This window comes from Prorops nasuta, unplaced genomic scaffold (genome assembly GCF_024137725.1).
Source record: "Prorops nasuta isolate Cenicafe-Biocafe unplaced genomic scaffold, Cenicafe_Pnas_1.2 PNAS00019, whole genome shotgun sequence".
Taxonomy (NCBI): Eukaryota; Metazoa; Arthropoda; class Insecta; order Hymenoptera; family Bethylidae; genus Prorops; species Prorops nasuta.
Window position 1 is genome coordinate 3,695,641 of NW_027116816.1, and position 12,598 is coordinate 3,708,238.

A 12,598-nucleotide genomic window follows, 5' to 3' on the forward strand; every position below is an offset into this window, starting at 1 on the left:
TCTAATTCTACTTTAGAATAACTACATACTATACGATAACTATTTACCACGTTTCGTGACTCATTATGTTCTCTATTTGATAATTTTATATTACTTATATTCACAATAAAAGGTCTCTTTTTGTTTATTTTAAAATTGAGTAAAAAGTAAGATGAGGTAAGGAAAATTTGAAATGAATACATTGTTATATATATTGTCAATAATTTTTTTAAAAGTGGAAGGAATAACATATATGTATGTACATTAATGCAAAACAGTGAAATTTCCATTTGAGACAGTGGAATTACAAAATAATAAGGTTTTAGATATTTCTCTTTTTTTCTTGCATAAAAAATTTGCAATCTGTAATGTAAACAAAACAATATTGTAATCCCAATAAATTTATGTAATGAAATGACCAAGGATTATCTTTTAATGAATAATTTTTCATGGATATTTATTATAATTAATGGAGCCCACATGATATGACTCACTTTTATTCAAGGCTTATATTCTTTAGTTAAAAAAATATGATATATATTTAATAACCTTAAACTAATATCACAATAGTCCAAGACAGTTAAAATTTTCAATATGCTGCAATTACCCTTAACCTAAGTTATCTTGCTAATAAATAACTGTCTTATTCATTTATACTATTACATATTTGAAACTCCATTTAAGTTATAGAAACCTGAAAAAAATTCTATACCTGTATTACTTTTAGCAACTTTTCGACAATTAATTGAATAACATAATCATAATTTTTACTAGTTCAATGTATGTATAAATTAATTTTCAAAATAGTCATTACATACTCAAAATACACAAAAGCACACATTGTTATTCTTGCCATTGTACTAAAGTAGAAAAAACAAGATTATTCCATTTTGCTTTCCATAAAATTTACAATGAGAATATGTTATCTATCAGAATGAAAAAAAAGAATTGTCTATAGTGTTACTAAGTGTGTATTGGTTAAGAAAATGTTGGAGGTGAATTAAAATTGCCGATTCTCGAAGCACTAATTCTTAAACAACTATTCCCTGCACATAAAAATCATTCCAGGTACTGTAACACATCATTGCCAACAACAGAATAAAATTTAATAAACGATTTATTTTTGCAATCGTCCGTTTCTTACCTAAATAATATTAGAAATGACATACAACATAAACTAGTGCTTTATGTAAACTCTAACATAATCTGTTTTCCTAAAGTTTTAAGACATTATGTACAAAATTAGGGGAAGATATCAGTCAAAAAAGTGTAAAAATTTAAGACTTAATGATAACTGATAACGATGGAAGTATAAATACGAATATCCTCGCGTTAGTCCATTTTAGCTATTCGTTAATAATATATTAAATTAGGCTATATGAATGGGGGGTGGGTATGAATGAAGTGTAAATTGTTCCTTCTTTCTTAAAATAAAAAGGCAGAATTGTAAAGGTCTATAAATTAGCTAATGATAAATTGACCCTTTCGAGGGGATGGGCCATGGGAGAGGGGGAGAACGTTAAACAACCAATACGATGAATCGAATGCTATGGCGAATCCCATAAAAAGGCACGAGCCCGTGGTGTTAACTTTCTTATTCGTCCCCTACTGCTGATACTAATTCCAGGCTCGGCATCGTCACTGTCTTCAGCGTAAGAGCGTCGTTTGATTTTTCTACGATTCCTTACTGGGGACGTACCACTATCGTCGCTCTCCTCCGCATATCGAGGACGTTTTATATTTCTTCGTGTATTCTTAGTTAATTTTGTCACTTTTTTCTCCACTGGTTCATCATTATCATCATCCTCGTCATCGTCGTCATCTTCATCGTCATTATCGGCGTTTTTCACAAGCCCACGAGCCTTTCTCTTGTATTTCGGCATTACATAAGACTTATCATTAGTTTCAGAATCCCTATCAACAATGTCACCAAATTTATCACCACTTTCAGAATCTTCGTTCGATTCCAACTCATTGGAAGCTGGCTTATTTCTGGTGTTGACATTTTCCTCCTCTTCCTCCTCCTCCTCCTCCTCCTCCTCTTCCTCTCCCTCTTCTTCCTCTTGCTCCTCCTGTTCTTCTTTGATCTGATTCTTATTTTTGCCATTATGGTGTACCAAATTTCTCCTTCGTAGTCTACATTTTATGACCCCATCCTCGCTTTCTTCTTCAGAAGAATCATTTGTCGACTCTCCTTCGGAAGATTCATTTGTGGACTCTTCTTCTTCGTCGCTAACTTTAGTTTTCCTTTCTCGATTTCTTTCGTCAAACTTTTCCCGTCTCTCTTCTTCCTCCTCCCCCTCCTCTTCCTCGTCTTCATCATATTCTTCCTTGTTTATTTTCAAAAAAGATTTCGACTTTGATTTCGTTCTGGATCGGACATTCTTTGCTCGATTTTTTCTTGTTTGTTTGCCTCGACTACCTGGCTTGTAAACTTCTCCAGAATCACTGTCGGCACTTGATAGAACGCTGGATGCCGCCTTTTTAGCTCTAGTTCTTCTCATTGGCGCACTTTCACAGCTGCTGTTATCATCAAATTCAGAGTCACTAGCATCACTATCACTGTCCTTAGTTTTTTTCTTTACTGCCGATCTCGGAATTCGCAGCTTTATTGTGGGACGCAACGAGCTGCCAGAACGTTTTGCATGACCATTCATTATTCTCGATGGACCTAAAAACAATTGTATTTAAATAAATAATACTCAACCTTTGCGAGCTGTAACTATTATGAATCATAAATACTAATATCATTACCAGGTTCAAATTCGTTGACTGACTTCCTTTGGTTTGGTAATGAATATTCGTCATCTTCAGTATTAATATCTTCATCCTCATCATCCGTATCAGCAGATTTTCCTTTCGCAGTTCCGTTAGTCAAGCGAGTAGTTTGTTTTTTGCCTTTGGTTTTCGCAGTAAATTTGGTACTGTTATTTCGTCGCCTTGCTGATTTCCAATTCAAAATAATCCTTCGCATATGCTCCTCAAACATCGCTGACAATCTTATAGTCATAGTATATATCTATACAAAACGTAAATAAACTCATATAACTTATCGTTAATTTATAATATTATTATAATTAAAGTGTGAAATTCATATATCCTACCCTTGAACGTTTGTTTGTATTATAATTTCTACTATTAGTAAATATTAATTTCATATCTTTGGCAAATTCAGCAGGAGTTTCGTAATTCCCACCTAACAAATCTTCCTTTACTGTACGTAAATCCATTGGTGTATCTATGATTTGATGGTAGTCTGGATGCTCCAATCGATCTACAGGCTCTCTATTATATGGAAACAAAATAATTAATGTAAATCCTTAAATATGTAATAATAATGGTGAATCACTAAGTAGTAGACTAAATTGTATATAGTCTCAATTAATTATTTTTAAATAGAATGAACTTTTCGAGTCCATTGAAATAATTCTTATTTTTTTGGAAAAATAATTTGAATACCAAGTGAATAATTGACTGAAAATTCTAGGATCTCGCTGGAACTTATTCAGGTAGCATAATATGTATATAAATACATTTTTTTCTAACAACGGCATGTATGATTCGGATTATTTGAATATAGCACTTTCTACTATCCAGTTTAACGAAATCTTAAAGCATTAGTTTTTCCATCCATTTAATTTATTAGCCATCACTATTGAAAATAAATATCAATTTCTCTAAAATACTTTCACTCTTACTACGTTTAATAATAAATTAAGCAAAATTCTGGACGTTATGGTAAAATAACCCAATATCTCCTTATACCACTTTATCTATAAACTTTGTATATCTTAAGGATATAGCATTTTCGACAAAAATGTTTTGTACAAAAAAATGAGCTTAAAAATTAGATTTTGTCGATCTTATTGATTTAACCTTAGATTATATCGAAGAGATCGCATTAACGTCATTAATTTTTTTTAGATTATCTGAAGAACTTTTCAGAATATTATATTAAATCTACCATTTAACTCGGACGTTTAGAATGTAATCTGTATATATATTATATATATATATATACATATAAAAGCCAACAAACCTGAACGGTATCGAATCTTCGCATTGCCACAAACTTTCTAATAACTGTCTACAAGCTAAGGTCCAATCTTGCGATACTTCCTGGTGGGATCTTAAATTTCTACCGCTGGTTCTTTGTGTGCTCGTAGATGGCTTATTATCGTCGACTTCTATTTCCGACTCTGAAGAATGATACGTATCAACCAGCTGATGATAAACTGCTGGCACATCCAGCTCTGTATTTTCCCTGTACAAAATATATGTATTGAGATTGTCATTTCATTATTTATCAAAGCATACAGACGGAATCGAAATAATTGAGAAAACTTACTTTATAATACGAAGGCAAAGATCCGTAACAATTCTGGCATTTTTAACAATCTGACTGTGGGGTTCATTATATTGCTCAGCGTTAGTTGCCAAATATCTGACATCAAATTGAGCAGAAGTAATTCTGCGATAAAAATGATTTTCAAATCGAGCTTTAATTGTCGATAAATCTATAGGATACTCGACGACCATGGCATATGAAGGGTATATATTGAGATCTACTGGAGCGACGAATGGCTCGGCAATAGCCAAACTCATAACTTGGTCCAACCCGCGAATAATTCTACGGCATGTAGCTTCTCTATCTCCCATAGGCCATTCTTCAGTATGCGGCTGATATAAAATGGCCTGTATCTCCTCAGGAAGTACAGGGACAGCGCCGCCAACTTCTGCAGGGAGTCCTAAGAAAATACAAAAATTTCATCAGCCATGTCTGACAAACTTCGAAATATGTATAATCATATAAATTTTACGTACATTATAATTTCCAATGTATGCAATTTAAGACGTTTCTAATGAATGAGACTGTAAAAAGATACACATCAGGCTAAAAGATTCGAAACATCATTAATGCAGTGAGTTTGATTTCTTTTTCCTCACTGTTAATAATAACGCTTCGACATTTTCAACCTGTAGTGTACACTGTAGAGATTCACCAACTTACTCTCTTCGTCTATAGGTTCCAGATCCCAAGGACTCATCCTTTCGAATTCTCCATTGTCCCATCTAACTCTGAAGCACATAAAGAAAGATTCTGGGAAGTCCTCGTCCAAGGGCTCCATAGATTGAATTTGTCCCATCCACCATCCATCGTCGATCATACACCGAAATCTGTCTCCTTCTGACCAGCTTCGTGCCAATGCTGTCTCGAAGGTTTGCTTTAATACTAAAAAATCTAATACATCTGCCATATCGTGGTATTTTATAGTGAAATTCTCTCCTTTCAAACGACCATCGTCCTCCATCAGTGCTAATTTCAGACAGCAAAGACGAGGAGGACGAATCTCATATTTGATACCGACTACCTTTACATATTCTTGAGCCTAAAATTTTAAACGATCATTTAATAGATGATGATAGATCAATTCAATACAAATAATTATTTGCAATTAATCCTTACCCTTATATTAACTTTAGTCCAAGGTTCACAACGCGGCCCAAGCTCATAAACCTTTTTATTTCTAACCGCGTCTAAATAAAACTGATGACCTTGGCGAAAATAAACAATTTCATCTCCCATTTGAGGATAGTAGGGTGCTTTTCTGGGTATGACTTCTGTGAGCCATTCCGAAGGACGGAAAGCTTCTAACGCATCTCCTACTTGAAAGGAATCTGGGAATACCGTCTGCTGAGGAAAAATGTAATTTGTATTAAAATAATATTTTTTATAAAACACAGTTTTCGAGATAATGATAAAGGGCTATTACAGTGTAATCGGTAAAAAAATCGACTTTTGTTTTCACTTTCTAAAAGTATTATATTATATATTTTATATCTATTCGTTAGTAAAGTCAATTTCCAGTTAATGTTAAAGTAGGAGCGATTTGCGTGCACACACATTCAGCTCCTGTGCGGTAAACCGCTGTGCGCGGCCACCAGTATGTGAGTAAAAGAATACTGTAGCACTAAAAACTTATCTGAGCAGCACCCTTTTTAGATAACTTTTCATTTACAAAAACTTTAAAAGCGGGTTCTTCAAAATGACATTCTTGAACTTAGTAGAAATTATTTCTAAAACGTGACTTAATCAATTTGGCTGAAAAATGTACACATATTTGGCATATAAATATGCATGATTATCATTCAAACCAAAATTATTAACCATTTTAAATGAGAAATCAAATTTTGTCTATAAAATTACGAAGAAAAAAAGAATTATTCTTTTTTCTCAAATACTTTTGAAATAAGCACTGTCGATTTGCTCATTTACTATATAAAATAATAATTCTGGTTCAAACAATAGCAATACATACAAATTAAGAATCTGTTTCAATTTTTCATTTTAGTTCACTTAGAAGGCTCGGATGATCCCTAGTAGCAGCATGCATTTTTTCAAGCTCTTTATTTTGTGTTAATTGTTACATAAATATGTATTTTTATGCGACAATAAAATTTATTTGTAATTTTTTAAAAGTATTCCTTTTGTAGAAAAAGGAATTGTATCCAGATATGCAACATTTCTTGAAAAAAAAAAAAAAAAAAAAAAAAAAAACCTTAAAGGTAGATCAACTTTTTTCGAGTATCACACTGTAATAGACCTTTAATAAGATTAACAGAACAGGTTTACCTTTTTACGAGGTCGACGACTTTGTCTTCTATCAGTATCACTTGGAGGTGTAAGCGAACGTTTCTTAACAGGTTTACGTTTGCTACGTTTTGGAGGTTCCAAATTTAATCCATGGTCAGCAATCCAGTCGGAGTATTCTGTACTCGAATCCGAAGTTGAACTATCCGAACACAAATCTTCTTGTGCGCTGGAATCGTTGCTGTTACTACTTGCCGAAGACCCAGTTGTATTGCCATTATCCAAATTCTGTAATATTTTGTAATTGTTGATTATTAGGATTTCTTACGTATAATGTATATATCAATATAAAGTGTTCCGCTTAACAATCCCTAAAACATAGACGTATATCATTCATCTACACAAACATTAGAGATATATTGTCTCCACAGCATCTTTTAAAAAGTACTTTCTATTCAAATCAAGCAAGGGTTTTGACAAAAATGGATCCTTTATAGTTACAAAGATAAATGAATTTGTACGTCCATCCTCTGGAACGAATTAAGTAATACGCCCTATATAACAATCGAAAGCAGCGGTCAGTAGTAAATAAACTTTTATATAAAGTATTCAATAAAATATATCATATATATTTATTTTTTATTTTCTGAGTTCTACATTGATTTTTCTTTTGTATCTCATTAATGATGTCAGTAAATTAAAGCTTCATGTTATTACCAACGGAAGCGTAAAACATGATTTTCTTCGTATTTTTAAAATTAAAGTAATTAAGGTTACTTGAGCGACTTCTAATTGAGTTTACGTTGTGGATTTCTTTTTCATAAAATGATATATGGGGGAAGTCGACGCATAAACAAAAACATTCTTTTAAAACACTATAATATAGGTATATGCTACGACGATATTGCCACAACCGATGGGTAACTCAACTTTGTGTGTTTTAAACCAAACGCCCTGTATTATTTTTAAACATCAAGGTAGGTACAGAAGCTATTAAAATAATTATACTGGTGTACTGCGAACGCAGAAAGCTTAGTGTGCTCTGCCAGTGAAGACGTTAGATGCTAGATTTTAACACGTAGTATAAGAAAAGGGGCAAATCGACCAACCGTAAGATTGTAATTTTATATAAACTTCATATGCGCGTCCCCACTATACTTTTATACGTTTACCAACTTAGCATCTTAGAGTCATGGTGAGTTTTCAAACTTTTCACGATACCACAATATTGAGATAAATTGATGTTAATCTAGTAATTAAGAAACACCTAATAGGCTAGTACAATTATTTTAGCAATTCCCACATTAACACCAAAATTTTAAAATAATAAGAAGCTTTTTATCTCAGAAAGTCTAAAAAAACCCATAGATTTAAATAAGACCTTTGGTCATAGGAATATTCTTTAATTCGTTGAATACCTCAAAATCCTCCTCATCCTGTTCTTCTCCTCTGGCTGCTCTTGTCCTATAACCGTGCCTGGTATTTCTATTTCGCCTTCGGACTGCCAATCGGCTTATACTATTTTCATTTGTAGCGGTATTTAATGCTGACTGAGGTCTCCTACGCATTTCTCGTCTCCAAGTTTCCAGCTCCATCTCTGCCATTGCATGACTTATGAGGGAAATAAAGATAAGCAATTTAAACAAAGTTAAGAATTAAAAAAAGAACTAAAAGGCGTTTCTTTAACTAAACTCACAGCGCTTGCGACTGAGATTCTCGAAGAGCAGGGTTGATAGGTCTTGCAAGAATTGGCTTATTCCATGGTGTAGTGTTGTCCCTTTGCCAATTTCCACTACTTTGTCGAACACCTTCAACATCGCCTACTCTCCTCAGACCAGGCCTACTACCTCGAGGACTAGCTATTTGCCGAACCTGCTGCTCCCCTACTGCGTTATTCTCCTCTCTATTGTCATCACCAGCATTTTCGCGCTCAGCATTTATATTTTGTCTTTGAGCAAGAGCTTCTATCAGCCTATCTATGTTTGATCTCGGCTCTTGCACAGGAATACCTTCGATCACTTCTTGCATACCTGATAAAATTTAGAACTCGGTCATTCAAAGAATAAATCATTTTTAATTTATCTCACTTACCTCCAGCTCCAACAGCAATATTCGGGATAAGTTGCTCCCCTCGACAATTTTCCCTTCCTGGAACTAGTCTTTGTAACGCCGGCGGGTAAGGGTTACCATCTACATCGACAAGAAAAGGTGGAGGCATTAAGTGCGGTGCTGTTTGGGTCTGCTCATCCAATACGTAGTTATTCGCGTCTCTTATCAAAGGTCTATAATCGGTATGAAAGAACAGCTCTTTAGGTACCTATAAATAACAAAAATTACATATTATTAATTAATGTTTGGAAAGAAATGCCAGACAAATGAACATGACTTCACGTGGCGTAACATACAATCTTCAGCTTCTCTACTCCAGATCCGAAGCCATACATTAAAAGATGACCATGTGAATCGGTTGCAGCTAGCATTGTGCCGTCAGGAGACCATTTTGCATCGAAAACTGCTCCATTACCTTGACCTTGGATAAAGTTTTGGAAGCAAACAATAGGCTCGGTAATAAGAACATCCCATATAATTAATTGCCCATCGTGTCCAGCACTTAATATTATACGCGGATCTATAGGGTGAGATTCTAAAACAAAGACTTCATCCTTGTGACCACGAAGAATTTTTACCAATTCTCCAGTTTTTGCGTTCCACACTTTAAGCGAACTATCATTTACGGCTGTGATAACCCATTCATCACTGACGTCCCAGCTAACCATTGTCACTTTCGCTTTTTTATTTGTATCATCCTCAAGCTCTGGTTCCCTATCCAATCCCCAAATTGAGGTTAATATTTTGGACGATAAAAAATATAATTGATAACAACATAGTGATTTCATATCTACCCTGGAAGCCTCGTTGTCATAAGTAGCTGCTTATTAATCCATTGCTGTTGTTCAAAATGCCAAACGTTGGCTGTGCCATCTTTGGAGCCAGAAATAAACTTCAGCCCATGATGGGCCCATTGGATGCTGTCGACCGTGTCCGAATGTGCTTCTATTTCTAACACTCTTCTTGGTCCTTCATCCCCCAACATAGCATAGACTCTGACATGGTGATCCGCAGAACCAGCTGCCATGAATGCACCCCCCGGACTAAATGAAGCGCAAATCATCTGGGCTTGACCAGGCCTCATCTTTTCATGATATTGGATAGGTTTTGTTCTAAAAAGAGGATAAAAATTATTTGTACCTTTAATACGCTAGTATGAAATACTCATTATAATCATAGCTTACTGAAATACAGCTCTTTCCTTTGGCTTTTTGGTGTGGGACCAAAATGCGACTGAACCATCTGTACTGGTAGAAACAAGATAATAGATACCATTACAAGCAATGGGGCAAAAATTTACTGATGTAATCATTCCAGAATGTCCAGATAAAACTGCCACCTGAAATTGAAAATACAATATTATGATTAATAAATAATTAATATTTTGAGTGAACATATATTTACTTACAGGTGACATTGTTTGAAAGCACCACACTCTCAATATTTTATCTAAACTAGCTGCTGCTAATAATGTATTGTCAAAATTTACTGCTATATCCATAATTTCAGCTGATGCACCTCTAAAAGTAGCTATCAAACGTCCATCAATGGAACTCCAAACTTTTACAAGTAAATCATCAGCACCAGTAATAATGTATTTGCCAGTGCGGTCATATAGAACACAATAAACTGCTGACAAATGGCCCAAAGTATGCCTGTAAAGTTGCATTTTACTGTAAAACTTAGTTGGCACTGCCTCTCTCCTACTCAAAGGGCCAGAATTCTCTCTACCTTGAAGTACATGTACTGAAAAAGATGAAAAATTAACATAAATAGTAATAAATAAGAGATTATTTGATCATAAAAATTAATGTCATTCATCCTACCAATATTAGGCACTGTTAAACTATATGGTTGTTGCAAAAATGGTTTTCCACCTATCCTTCCAGAATAGGTAGTTATCCCACGTGCTCGAGACAAAATATCTGAAAATTTCATTTCTGTAAATAGAAAAAATTGTTAATCCTTTTTGGAAATAAAAAATTTACCGTCTTTCGTACGCAGTAAGGACTGCCTGCCTGCACCAAGAAGTGAAATAGCTCCTTGTATACATGGTGGCACTTCTTTTTCTAAAATTGGGCCTATCCTGGCACATATTTGTAACAAATGCTGAGGTCCTATATGAGAATATTTTCGTTCCTGTAAAAAAAACATATTTAAATATAGATATAAATATATATACACAATACAATTTCGTATGCTAATTTGCTCCAAAACTGTACAGTGAATTATTCCCGCTAAAATTTGAGTATATATAAAAAAGTAGTTCCTCCCCCTAAGTCGACGAGTGAGCGGCATTGGCCAATATCTATAAATATGCTGTATGAATATAGCATTGATTAGTTCCACAAGATGGCTGGAAGTACGATACGATTGGTCGAAAGATGTCGAGTAGAAAGACTTGCGCATTAGCTTCTACGACGGGGACACGAAAGAGCTTTATTGGTAGGGTTAGGGTGGGGAGATGTGAGTGGACTGTGGCGAGATGGGTGGGGGATAACAAAAAGCAGCCAAAAGCGAATCGTTTTTACCGGGATTTCTAGATCGGCTAACTTGGTCTACCAGGCTATTTTGCGTCAGAATGGAATATTTCGTACGGACTATCTATTTCTCTGTCTTTCTCTCTTTATACATATATGAAATTTTCCAAATAGAAAACTTGCAAATGGCCAAGCTGTAACCGACGGATAGAAAATCTCATGCAAACGAAAAAAAAATCTGTTTTTCTCACCAATTCTTCGAAGCTTTGATTATGAGCGTGTCCTTCCCAATCAAGTCTTTGTGGCAAGACCTACACAAGAAAAGAGAAAAATTGGAAAATTAAACTCGAGTAACGAAAAATCGATTGGATGAGCGGGTATAAATTGTCATTAACGGAGGTCGATGACCTTGGAAATGTAATGTTTTGACAAGCAGAAACCACGTGGAAACCATGTGGAGGGATACCCCGGCAAAACGTCAAGCGAAACTCGTTTTAGCTTACCTTAGTTCGCTCTAGTTCACGCTTCAACACCTGAAAACAAAGTAGAAGAATATCGTTGAATTATGGCTTGTAAAGACTCACATGGTTCATACAAATCGCGTATTTACCTGTGCTGTTTCCTGACAAGGGCCTTGGGTAAGGAATTTCGCAATGAGGAAGTACAACTCTGCAATGAAGAAGTTTGTTTTATCTAGGAGAGCGACATAGTACCGACCGACGCAAGCAAACAGTAGCAGGCAGACTCACAGAGTCGCGCGCTGCTTGTTGAGAATGGCACGGAGCCTCGTAACTTATATATTTTACCTGGTGCTATCACAGCTTCGTTCCTCGACTTACTAGCATCCATCTTTCGACCCCTCCCGTTTATTGTTCACTCACAAACGATGAAAAACATTTATTTCTCCGGCTCATCGCGCTCTAATAAACCATTTCCAAGTTCAATTTCCATCTCACATCAGTCCAAGTAGTCTAGTCGCACAGTCGCATTCGCAGAAACAGAAGCGTCAAGCGCAGTCGCCGCCGCCAGCCAGCAGTCTCTAGCTATACACACACTTCTCTCGCTCTACCTCTCCTCGCCTCTCTTCTCCCCTACACTCTAACGCTACTGTACTATATACTATAGTATACCACCACACAAGTGTAGAGCAATGCAACTCACACGCACGCACAAAAACCTACTGCCTATGCCACGACAATAAAGTAGTCCCTCTTTATAGTTTATCCCCTCCCTAGCTTTGTACATGACAAAAAACGAAAAGCTAAATACGAAAAACGTCTTGATGTCTCTTGATCCTGCTGTTTGAATGCTTAAAGTGCTTGAACGAACGGCTTCAACGGCTTGAGCTTGAGCCACAATATCCACAAGATGGCCGATACCGCCTCCCCCCCCCCCTCCACCAGCCTCCCAGTCGTGCCCGCATATAGTTATAACAGAG

The 12,598-nt window shown here is 35.5% G+C and overlaps 1 protein-coding gene across 3 annotated transcripts; it reads right to left on the reverse strand.

The window, feature by feature from the left end:
• Window positions 1-1,078: 1,078 nt before the first annotated feature.
• Window positions 1,079-12,518, reverse strand: BRWD3 (bromodomain and WD repeat-containing protein). 3 transcript variants are annotated; one of them, XM_066739235.1, is made up of 21 exons: window positions 11,967-12,518; window positions 11,771-11,829; window positions 11,664-11,693; window positions 11,412-11,471; window positions 10,669-10,819; window positions 10,507-10,605; window positions 10,089-10,426; window positions 9,865-10,019; window positions 9,475-9,792; window positions 8,977-9,394; window positions 8,663-8,888; window positions 8,268-8,601; window positions 7,990-8,182; window positions 6,614-6,859; window positions 5,447-5,671; window positions 4,991-5,369; window positions 4,328-4,727; window positions 4,019-4,243; window positions 3,084-3,264; window positions 2,734-2,998; window positions 1,079-2,650 (listed from the first exon to the last, which is right to left on the reverse strand). In XM_066739235.1, the coding sequence occupies exons 1-21, from the start codon at window positions 12,007-12,009 to the stop codon at window positions 1,527-1,529; spliced, it is 5,469 nt and encodes a 1,822-aa protein (XP_066595332.1). In that variant the 5' UTR covers window positions 12,010-12,518; the 3' UTR covers window positions 1,079-1,526. The 3 variants fall into 3 exon arrangements, with proteins under 3 accessions (XP_066595332.1, XP_066595333.1, XP_066595331.1); XM_066739236.1 differs by having other exon boundaries at window positions 4,328-4,715; window positions 5,447-5,674; XM_066739234.1 differs by having other exon boundaries at window positions 5,447-5,674.
• Between the last annotated feature and the right edge of the window lie 80 nt (window positions 12,519-12,598).